Genomic DNA, 12,008 nt, shown 5'->3' with positions numbered 1-12,008 from the left:
CCTCTGCTGCCCTCCAGCGCTGAGGAGCTGCTGTGAGGGACTGCGACGTGGCCAGACTGTCTATCTGCCATTACTCCGCGTTTGTGTCTTCCCTCAGGTGCCACTTCTCCCCCACGACCTCCTCCTGCCATCATGAACTTGCCTCCATCAGGCCCACACGTGCTAGGGGACGTGCGTGCTAGGGAACAAGATGACCTTGAGTTGGCAAGCTATTAGAATGGGAATAAAAAGACTTTCATGTTTTTAGTACATGGACTTTGTATTAAGAGTTTCAGCTGCTTAAAGGCCTTTTCTATTTCCTGCCTACTTCTGGCTGGTTCTGCTTCGCTGAGGCTAACCGGTATCCTCCAGAGAGGCGAACTGTTTTATTTCTCCTTGAATGATTTCACTTGATTCCCCTGGTAGAGAGCAGAAGCCCAAAGATAGATTTCTAGGCATCATTCCAGATACTCACTGTAAGTGCTTCTACATCCACCCCTCTCATGTCCTGGCTAGACGCTCTAGGCAAACCGGGGTGGACACATCCCACCACAGCCCCTGATCTTCCATTCCTGGATCTGGAGTTGGAACCAAACCCATCCCAGACAGTCACCAGAGTCTGCTCTGTAGCTCAAGTGTTATTTGGAACATCTCTTCTTATTTTAGGGTCTATCTTTCAATACCCAAATGTAATAAGTGTAGGTTTTATAGTCTGAACCTGAATAATAATACCCATTAGGGGTGCAAATCACCTATAAAGGTATATTTTAATCGTAGTTCACTTGTTCCTGCATCTCACACGGGTCCTGGTACTAGCTTTTTTGTGCCCAGTTTCTGGGACTACATCACCACCCTCATCCACTTCATAATCCATACCAGTCCCTTCTCATATTCTAAGCCTTCATCAACGAGCCTGAAGCAGTAAAACATTTCAGGGTTTTCCTCTGTTCAGAATTTACCTTCTCAGGTCTTTTACTGACGGCAGCAATTTCACTGATTGGGAGAGCGGATGTGTTGCTGGCAAAGACACAGCGATCTGGAATCACCTGCAGGAGAAAAGCATTTAAGAATGTGTCATGTAGGCCTGGGAGATGACTGGAGTCCAAAGCAAAGCCAATGAGTGACACTTGGGCCCCGCCCACCCTTCACCTTTGAGAGGACAAACCAAATGTGCATGCTTACTTCATGTTACACGTGTTACTAAGAAATGGTACACCACTATAATTATATCTACAGCGCATGAATACTATTAACTATTAGCTTTATCAACCTGCAGAATAGTGTCTAATGGAGATTCTCTCAGCATTCTGCCCACAATCTCAGCTTATTCGTATTTTTATCCAGATGCTTGGATGAAAAACATGGAAGGCACATCTGTCAAATTTGTGCAAATCTGGGCAGGCAGAATCCTAACATCAGAGATGAGAATCAAGTTTCAAGATACATTCAACACACTGAAAAACTGAATGCAAAATAAGATCAATTATAATGAGGATAAAGGTAAAGTACTGCATCAAGACTTTATGACAGAGAAGAAAGAGAAAAAAATAACTGAGTAGGCACCTAATGGGCGAGAGCCGGGCTGGGCAGGAAACGTGGGTTAAAGAGCCATGATTTTATTTAATCAAAAGTATAATGTGAGTCAAAAGTAGAGCCTGATGATCAGAAAGCTAACATAGTCTCAGGCTGCATTATTAATGGTATCGTGTCTAATGTTGGTGGTAAAATTCTCTATGAAGAGCAAACCAATGTCTCCAAAGCCGGCTGGCAACAACCCTTCCCCTCCTTGTACGTGTGCGTCTCTCCTCCCACCCAGAGGCACAGCTTCTTTCCCCTCCTCTTACATCTGGGCTGGCCTCTGACTTGCTTTTACCAATGGAAAGTAGCAGAAGTGACTCTGCCAGTTCCAGGCCTTGCCTTAGGGAGTCCACTGGCTTCTGCCTTGCTCTCTTAGAAGCCAGCAGCCAGGCTGCAGAGAAACTCTGGCTCAACTGCTAAGCGAGGACGGGCCACAGGGAGAGGGAGGCGCCCCAACCAAGCTTTCAGCTGAATGCAGTCCCATGAGTGCCCCCACTGGGAAGCCATGTGGAATTAAGGGCCAGCCGCCTCTCAGAGCCCTGCCCCGACTGCAGAACTGTGAAAAGGTCATTGTTTTTGCAGTGGTTTGTCACACGCCAAGAGCACTGAGACATGGTGAAAACAGCAAAGGAGACAAGCAAGACAGTGAGGGGTCTGGAGACAAGGATTATGAAGATATCAAAGGAGTGAGTTTCTTTAGTTCTGTGGAGAGGAAGAGAAGTGAAGTTTTAAATCCCTGAGGAATACCACATGTAGATTCAGCTTTACCATTTTCCTGTAAAGAAAGGAGAGGCCAGGTAAGAGGATGGACTTGATGGCCTCCTAAAGGTCTTTCACTTGAAATTCTTTGATTTTCCAAATACAGATCTGTTCTGGACCCTGCTCTTTTCCAACCTTTCTGAAAAACTTCTGAGTATCTCCTACCTTAGATGATTTCACTGGCTTCTCTAAAAAGGTAAAGGCCTGTGACATGTTACATAAATAACTACAACATATGTAACATTTTGGATTTTACCTTTAGCAGTAATCTTCTTCTTCTTTTCTTACTATCTGCTAAAAATTCATGATTCCCCGAATATCCTCCCTTTCCCCCAGTCCATGGACTTCATGGACATAGAAAACCCCTTTTCTTTTCTTTCTTTCTTTCCCTTCTCTTCTCCCTTAACCTTTATGTTTCAATGGGAACTACCGTATTGATTTGTTCCTAGTCTGCACTTCTCTTGATCTGATCCCTCTTCTTTCTCTTTCTTTTCCTTGATCACTGGCTTCCCAACTGCTAAAACTAACAAACTTTTCTATACTCAGATACTCCCAAATCCTGATTTTCCAAAAGCAAATACCATCACCCAGTCAGGTGGCAAATGTTCTTTCGGTGGTAAACGGCTCTGTCTGTTTTGGCAGCCCCTCAGTCTACCTTCCATTGGCCCAGCAGGGCCCCCAAAGCCCCGGGAACGTTGTGTCCATTTCTCTGCTGCAGTGCCACCTTGCACAGAGGGAACACACACCTACCCAGCTCTTCTGAATTCACTCCCTCGGCTGAATCTACATTACACTCTGCCTAAAGAAAAGTTTTTGGAATGTGTGTTTCATAAGTGAAATCCATCCCAAACTGAGCTGCTTGTCTTTAGTTTCTAAACCCTCCTTAGGTTCATTCTTTAGTAGAGCAGAGATTGTCCTCCCATGGAAGGGAGTCTTAGGAGTACGGCCCACTACTCAAGACACCCCAGAATGCTGCAAAGTCAGTGCCATTTTATTTACACCATTTACTAACCTACACTCTGTTTATTTAACTGTAGGCTAGTCGGGGCCCCGGTTCTACCTCCTGCCTGGATTACTGCCATCTCTTCTTTCCTTCTTTCTTCTTTCTTCATACCACCCAGTTCAAGTACTTGTTTTGTTCATATCATCCCATCTCAAGAGCTGACTATGCACAGCATTTGGGCTCAAGACCAGAATAGCATTTCCACAAAATGAGCATCTGAATCCTGCCTGGAGAAACTGTTTCTCCCTATTTCTTCTGCTGCCTAGACATGAATTAGTTATAGCTTGCAGCCAACCAATAACGTCAAGACGTCTGGCTACAGTCCATCAGGTTATTTGTATGTTTGGGTGACTGAACTCCCATATAAGGCTAATGAACCCTGTGCTTAAATTAATAAGCTACTTGTTTGTCTTTCCTTAGGACTTTGATTTGACCTTTATACACAATGTGCATGGGTTCACAAAAAGACTTACGTTTGGGGGACACAGTTTTGAGGGGCACAAGCCTGCTGTGTCCGCTTTTTGCCTGGCAAAGCAATGAAGCTGTTCTTTTCTACTTCACCCCTCCAACAAACAAACAAACATATAAAACCCCTTACATCTGGGAATGAATGGCCCTATAAAAAGAAACACAAGTTTCCTATAGTTCCTTTAAAAAACCCCGTCTCTGTGTTCTCCACTCACAACACTAGGGTTCAGTACAGCAGGCCCCTTACTTACCGCTTCTACTTCCTTGAGCACTTTGTGCTTAAGACTGAGGTCCTCAAAAACAGCTTCAATCACCATGTCAGCCTTTTCAAAACCCTGGTAATCGAGCTGCCCAGTCAAGTTGCTGAAAAAGGCGTCCCTTTCAAACGATGTTAGTGCTTTCTTCTTCACTTTATCATTCAGTCTAGGAAAAAAACACATTCCTAGTCAGAGAGGGAGAACAGGAAACTAACATTTATTGAGTGTCCATGGGCCAGATAGTGTGCTGTGTGTTTTTCACCAACTCAGTGAGGTAGCTCCCATTTTGAGGGAGCTGAGCTGCTCAAGGAGACTCAGAGGGCCTTGTGGTCCAAGAGCGAGTTAAGGGAGGGTCCTAGGGTTCAAACAGGTTGACCCCCACATCCATATTCTTTCTACTAAAAGATGCCTCTACATGCCCAACCTGCATAAACAGTATCACTAATAAAACAGTTAAATTTGCCAAGAGGAGTAAACATGAACACTAAAATGGCAAACAAGAGAGCAGCTCTAGTAATTCTCTACCTACAATAGGGGAAACAGCCAACACGGGTCCTAGACCACGAGTTTATACTTGCTTACACATCATTTTGTTATTCTGTAATTGTGATCTACCGGAGAACAGAGACCAAGCATTATGTCGTATATTCTTAATCCATTTCCTGGTCAGTACCTAGTAGTACATCATATTGATTACATAAAATATTAACTCCAGGTTTCTTCTTCCCCACAGAGAGCTAAAAAGGATTCCTGCTACTCAGACACTTAACTGATTTTTTTTATTGCCAAGGAAAGTAGGCTCTCTTAGGTTTTAATCTGACCGCACTTTCAGAATAAATGACCTAGACTTTTCCTCTGAATGAAGAATGAAGCTACACCCCATTCACTAGTTTCCTTAACGAAAAGAAAAAGTAAAGCCACAAGGTAAGTTCAAAGAAGTAGTCAGTTTAAGTCTCAAAAGTATGGATTCAAATATCCTGGTTTCTGACAACCGTGTCAGCAAGCAAGATCCTTGTGAGAGTTCAGAACATTATTCGTTGCTCGAATTCTAATGCCTAATGAAACTATTCCCGAGAGGACAAGAGATATGTATGTCCCAAGTCGGCAGCAGGTGAGGGGCACTCACCAGAGCCCGATGCTTCTAATGCAAAAAGGGACACCCGGGGCAGCTGGGTCCAAGAGACAGCGAGGGGGAAAAGCTATTGTAGAGCAATTTCTCACTTTGGTGACTGTATGAAACTCTGGGAACACTCGTGTGCTGGCCTCAGGGCAATGGTGTTATCGAGCACATGCCATTTTGGGGGGTCAGAATCTTTTACTACGATGCCTTGCTACCTTACGTTAAGATAGTTGCTATCTGCCAACATGAGTAAACCTGCCAGGTCCTGCACAGTATGATGGTAGCAATATATGAGCAGAAAAGGGGTAAAAACACACTTAAGCTACATAATCCATGTAAGAAACAAAAAAACTAACTCAACTAAAAGTCACATGGAAGACCAGCAAAGTTCAGCCAGCCTTAGACAGTCTACTACACTGGAGCAGAGAAATGAGCTGAAACAAATTCCCAGTTTGGCCAAGTTGCTGCTCCATTTTTCCCCTCTGCAAAACAGGCAGTATGTGTGTGTGGGGTGGGGGAGAGGAGGGAGGGACGGGCAGGAGAGAGAATAATATTCCCCGTTTATTAATTCAGAAGTAAGGTGGAGACACAGTCCATAAGATCCAGATATTGTGGAGCCAAATCAGTTAACTGCTTCTCTATAGTAACACCAGTCAAGAAATATGAGGTTCATGAGTTCTGATCCCAGCCCTACCTTCAAGATGCAGTTACACGTTTCCTCATATCCTTATCTCAGTTCTCTCTATAGACACAGTTAGGCTGTTTCAATATTCTATAACAATACGGCAATTAAAATTCACAAACATGAGGCTTTCTAGTCTGATACCAAAGTATAAACTATATGGCATTTAAAAACGTCTAATAGATAAGGTTTTCTCTTCTGCACTCAAAGACTACAGAGTCCAATGATGTTAATGATTTATAACAACATTGCAACAACAGAGAAAAAAAAAAAAAAGAAAAAGTTGAAAGAAGGAATCCGCATGTCTAAAAAGCAAAGGAAATGAGACTTAACTATGGAGTATCCAATACAGATCATGTTCAGGAGAAAGGAAACTGTGACGGCAAAAACCAAAACACACGCTACTCTCCCAGCAAAGGCAGAGAGCAGGCTCACCCTTTGAACACTTGTTGCTGTCCTCGCCCCAGCGCGGCTAGCGTAGCATCCTTCAGTATAGTCTGTAGGCCCTTATCCACGGAGACCTGGGCAATGCCGGCCCCCATGAGCCCTGCACCAAGAATGGCAAGCTGCCTGAAAGGAAAGGATGAAATGACTTTCGGTATGAATCTTAATTAATTCAGTAAAAGCGGGAGATTGCCCAGGTCATCATCTAATAAACCAACTAAAGCAGGGACAACAAGAAGGTATTTAAAACAATTTTTACCTACAAAAAGTCATCTTTCATAAATGACTGATTTTCAAAGGTAAATGCAAAAATCCGTTAGGTCTAAAAGAATTGGTCTACCCAAGGAGACAGAATTATACTGATCTTCAATCATACCTGAGATCACTGAAAACAAAACAACATGGATTACGTTTAAATTAACGAGTATTTTTCTTCAAACAAAAGCCAACTTGCAGTGATAGGCCCAAAGGCTAATCTCTCTTCTTCCAACTACTTACTTGCTAGTGATTTTGCCATTTTCCAGTCATCTTTCATTTCTCTTGAAATCTGTGCCTTTCTCACCCCTTACCTGGATTGGTTCAAAAGCCTCTTGGATGGTTTCTTTGCTTCCAGACCTTACCCCTCCCCCAAACACCTCCATACATGCACATTACTGCCTTTTCCACCCCTGAATTCCTCTTGAACTTGTCAGGACCATTTGGCTTACCCCACAGTACTTTGGAACAGCTTCATGTACATCATTTTTGTCTCCTCAACTAAATTCTAAGCTTTTTGAGGGACAGAGATCATGCCTGATGAATCTTTTTAGTTTTCCATAGTTTTGGAACAATATGCCATTTTCCCATAAGTAACTAAAAAAAATTTTCAGAACTTCCTTCATAAAAGAAGCCCAAGTTTACAGCACCGTAGACCTAAATTAGAGTTGTTTCATTCATAACAATTCTGATTATAATGTTCAAAAATCATATTCAAGACCTGAAGAGGCACCCTAACTTCAACTCCTGGGAGTATCTTTCAAATGCAGCTTTGTGATAATACACATTTTTATATGGTGAGTGTTAAGTAACTGGAGAACATGAGAAAATAGGGTAGAAAAACATAAAGAATAGAAGCTGAAAAAATTATTCATGTATTTACTGCATCAAAATTAAAAATTTGCTTGACAAATGACCCCACAAAAATTGGGCTTCCCTGGTGGCGCAGTGGTTGGGAGTCCGCCTGCCGATGCAGGGGACGCGGGTTCGTGCCCCTGTCCGGGAGGATGCCGCATGCCGCGGGGCGGCTGGGCTCGTGGGCCGTGGCCGCTGGGCTTGCACGTCCGGAGCCTGTGCTCCGTGGCGGGAGAGACCACAGCGGTGAGAGGCCCGCGTACCACACACAAAAAACAAAAAACAATTAAGACAACCATAGAAGAGGAAGAAATTTGTAACAGGTATAGCAGACAAAGGATTACTACTGGGGAAATATAAAGAACACACATATCAATTTAAAAAGACAACCCAGGGCTTCCCTGGTGGCGCAGTGGTTGAGAATCCGCCTGCCGATGCAGGAGACATGGGTTCGTGCCCCGGTCCGGGAAGATCCCACATGCCGCGGAGCAACTAAGCCCGTGAGCCATGGCCGCTAGGCCTGCGCGTCCGGAGCCTGTGCTCCGCAACGGGAGAGGCCACAACGGTGGGAGGCCCGCATACCGCAAAAAAATAAAAAGACAACCCAATGGGCAGGGGTTTATATAAAGCAATTCACAGAAAAAGAAAACAAATTGCCAATAAAATGCCCAATTTCTCTAATAATCTGGGAAATGCAAATTAAAACGAATGTATTCTCTCCCCATCAGATTGGCAAAAATTTTTAAAGTAACAGTGAGGATATAAAAAATTTTGTTCTTTCATGCATGGTTGACGGAAGTATATACTTTGCCCTATATAGGAGGTCAAATGTATTAAAACCAAAAATTGCATCTTCTACGACCCAGTAATTCTACTATCTACTCTAGAGAAATGCACTTATGCACAAGATGATATGCTGTGATGAACAGTCATACAATGTTTCCAATAATGAAAAACTGGAAGTCATCGATCTTTCAGTAGAAGATGAAAAGGAACAAGTTAACTGGTAGGTACCCACATACGTCGTCTCCAAGTCGTACCACTGACTAAAAAGGATTATCATAGGATTCATACTGAAGGATCCCTTTTATATTAAAACATTCAAACCATAAACACAAAACGTTCATCTAGTATTCAAACTTCCTTATAATAGTTTTTTTAAAAAGGAGATAAAGAATGCATTCTTTGCATAAAAAATTAATTTATAAAAAGAGAAAATACATAAAGAATTCAAATTATTATCTGAGGCAAGGGAGAAGAGGCCCAGAGAGACAGAAGTAGAACTATTACTGACAACTGGGAAAGCAGGAAAGGGGATGCCCTTTCTTCAATGTTCTTTGTTAAATTTTCGGTTCTACCTATTCTGCCTTGTGTACCTTATAATTTATTCTTCATTTCTAAGATGATGTTACCTTTTCTTCAATTTATTTCCCAAGTTAGGTCAACTCTTACATCATCCTGTTTTTCTGCCCATTTAATTCTGAGTTTTTGAACTTTTGATTCAAAGTGATTCTTTTCTTATCTGTAAATATTTATTTAAGGATATATAATTCAAGTTTGGAAGCATTCTGCTATAGTTTTCTTTTGCATTACGGCTGTGTTGGGGGGAGAATTTTTGTAAGCTTAAGTATTTTTGATTCTCATTTTCTTATTTCTTCTTACATGAGTTTCACATGCATGCTGCCTGTCTGTTCTGTGTACTGGTACACAATAACAGCTTCTCCAGGTGATATTATATGCTATCTGCATAAAACAGTAAGAGTTACATGCAGACCAGAGTAGGAGTCAGGAGTGGCTAATTAGCTTAAGAGTAAACATTTTATAATTTAAATTTTTTAAATTAATTAATTAATGGCTGCATTGGGTCTTCGTTGCTGCACGCGCGGGCTTTCTCTAGTTGCAGTGAGCAGGGGCTACTCTTCGTTGTGGTGCACAGGCCTCTCATTGCGGTGACTTCTTTTGTTGCGGAGGACAGGCTTTAGGCACACGGGCTTCAGTAGTTGTGGCTCGCAGGCTCTAGAGTGCAGGCTCAGTAGTTGTGGCGCACGGGCTTAGTTGCTCCACTGCATGTGGGAACTTCCGGGACCAGGGCTCAAACCTGTGTAACCAGCGCTGGCAGGCGGGCTCTCAACCACTGTGCCACCAGGGAAGTCCAATTTAAAATTTAAGAGTAATTTTTGTAGGATGTGTGAAGAGATGCAGATTTAAGTGGCCATATCATCATTCCACTGCAGCGTGGAAGTAATTTATCTCACCCACTGAATGCGAGATATTGTCAACATTAGGTGGTACACAGACAACCCGACTGAGAGCGATCACCGCGTGTGCTGGAGAAGCAGTTACGGTTGTATATCATATTCTAATTTGGAAATCAGCCCTCTTGGCAGAATCTTGTCTGTCTCACCTGGGCTTCTTATTGATTTCCTCTTCTGCTTTGGATTGCAATCTCATTAAAGGTGAGCGGTTGGAGAAGGTAGTAACATTAGCTGCTTTCACAAATCCCTCTCTGTAATTCAGGTAGACAGTGTTCCTCAACCTCAGCACTACTGACCTTTTGGACTGGATACTTCTTTGTTGTGGGGCTGTCCTGTGCGCTGTAGGGTGTTTAGCAGCATTCCTGGCCTCTGGCCACCAGATGCCAGTACCATCCCTCCCTCCCCAGCTGTGACAACCAAAAATGTTTCCAGAGATTGGCAAGTGTCCCCCGGTGGCAACGTTGCCCAGGTTAAGAACCACTGAGCAAGGGGGTGAGTTTAGGGGCATTACTAAACTTAAGATGCCAAAGAGCTATTTAAGCAGCGTAACACTGAAAGGCTCACTGAAGAGAATAGATATGAGACAGGTAAGTAGACTCTCAAACGCTTAGGCTGTAAGCTAAACGAAGGACAAGGCTTTAATGACTAGAATGAGGCTTTACTTTTTTTAATGAGGGAGAAGTGTGAGTTCCCAGAGATGGAATCTCAAGTCACAGAGAGAGACAAGGTCATTAAACAGCACGTAGTGTGTGTATTTGGTTTAGGGAGGGAAAACCTAAACCCTATTTCTAGGGGATATCAATAGCGAGACAAAAATGCCTCTACAGGAGACATTAGAGAGGTCAGGAGAAAACTCAGCACAGGCAGAACTCTGAAAGCCAAAAAATCCTTCATAGGAATAGGGATCTAAAGTGCTCAGGACAGAAGTGGTTTAGGGCAAGACTGAAGGCATAAATCTAGCTCTATGGATCTTCAGAGACATCGACAAGCGTAGCATGTGCTGAAATCCACAGGGGCTTCCTATGTAGAGCTGACTTACTTAACCTCCTTCTGCGGAGCTCCAAATTTATTCTTCTTGCATAGGGTCTGACCACGGTAAAGTCCCATCAAGGCTTTTGATTCTTTGGTCATTGCAAGCTCTCCAAATTTCTGGAAAAAGGGAAGAAGAAAAGGTAGAACTTCTCAGTCTTGGAGACGTGGATTCTTTCGGGTCAGTTTCTCTGCAGAGCAGAGGTAACACATGCAAAGCCTCAGGTCCTGAGCTGCTGAAGTTGGTCTCCTGCTGAGCGTCCTTCTTTCACTCTCCTCATCTGTACCACTTGCAACTACTGCTTTGAAAGGTTCTAGATATAACTGAGCTCTCAGATTCTCTACACCAGAGGTTGTGGTAACTTTTTTTCATGGAATTAAAGTGTCAGAGCCAAAATGGACCTATCATCTCAACCACCACTCTCATCTTAAAGACTGGGAAGAGGAGGCTCAGAACCTGACCTTGCTCAAAGCCACACTGCCTCAAAGGGGCAGAAACAGAACTTGAACCCAGGCAGTATGACTCCCAACTCCAGCTCTCCTTCCAGGGGAGCAGGCTGCCCCATGTGATATCTACCACTTTTTAAAAGGACCTTAACACTTACAGAGAACAAGTCTCAACTTAGCAGGGAGGAGCATGAGATTTAGATTCTGTATTTGAAAGAACTGAGTTTAAACACTGGCCCTGCCATTTCCCAGTTGTGAAGCCTTTTTCATCCTTAAAATGGGAAAAACAATACCTATTTTACAGTATTGTTGTGGGAAGTAAATGAAAACACTAGTAAAATGACTGGGCCTCAATGGTAGCTATTACCATCATCAATATTCTAGAATTTACCGGTACGATTACATGGTTGCAAACAGCACTGAAAAGAAGGAATCCCTCTAATGTTGCCTTCATGTCTGAATAGGACATGAAACAATGTTCTACTAATCTTGGCAAAGTAGGTTCTATTCAATAAACCAGTGATTTTCAAACCATGGGTAGAAATCTATCATTGGTCATGAATTTAGCAGGTTGTGATAAGTAGAATAGATAGAAAATACTGAGTACAGTATTAGCGTGTGCTAATTATTTTGGGAAATATGTTTCAATCCTTCTGTTTATATATATATGTATATATATATGTATATGTGTACCTGGTGATAATGTAAAAGAATTAATCAGAGTGCACTGCAGTAAGCAACCCAGTATAAGAAATGTTTTCTCTGGAATTTGTCCTGAGCTCTTCAGGTATCTTTTATTCTATTATTGAAGAGCAATCATCCTTCAATGATTGCTTGAAACTTCAAAACAACCCAAACAACTAAAATCTACAAGACC

The 12,008-nt window shown here is 42.7% G+C and overlaps 1 protein-coding gene across 1 annotated transcript in view; it reads right to left on the bottom strand.

Annotated features, from left to right (window-relative positions):
- The window catches only part of HADHA (hydroxyacyl-CoA dehydrogenase trifunctional multienzyme complex subunit alpha), a 47,863-nt gene that overhangs the window by 5,796 nt on the left and 30,059 nt on the right, over positions 1-12,008 (bottom strand). The window contains exons 11-14 of the mRNA XM_059079197.2: positions 10,695-10,804; positions 6,282-6,416; positions 4,039-4,210; positions 939-1,025 (exon numbers count right to left, since the gene is read on the bottom strand). Of these exons, the coding sequence (XP_058935180.1) occupies positions 939-1,025; positions 4,039-4,210; positions 6,282-6,416; positions 10,695-10,804 (504 nt within the window). The remainder of the gene's footprint in view (positions 1-938; positions 1,026-4,038; positions 4,211-6,281; positions 6,417-10,694; positions 10,805-12,008) is intronic.

This window comes from Kogia breviceps, chromosome 11, assembly GCF_026419965.1.
Source record: "Kogia breviceps isolate mKogBre1 chromosome 11, mKogBre1 haplotype 1, whole genome shotgun sequence".
Taxonomy (NCBI): domain Eukaryota; kingdom Metazoa; phylum Chordata; class Mammalia; order Artiodactyla; family Physeteridae; genus Kogia; species Kogia breviceps.
Note: the sequence above shows the minus strand (reverse complement) of the source record. Positions and strands in the feature narration are given on the sequence as shown.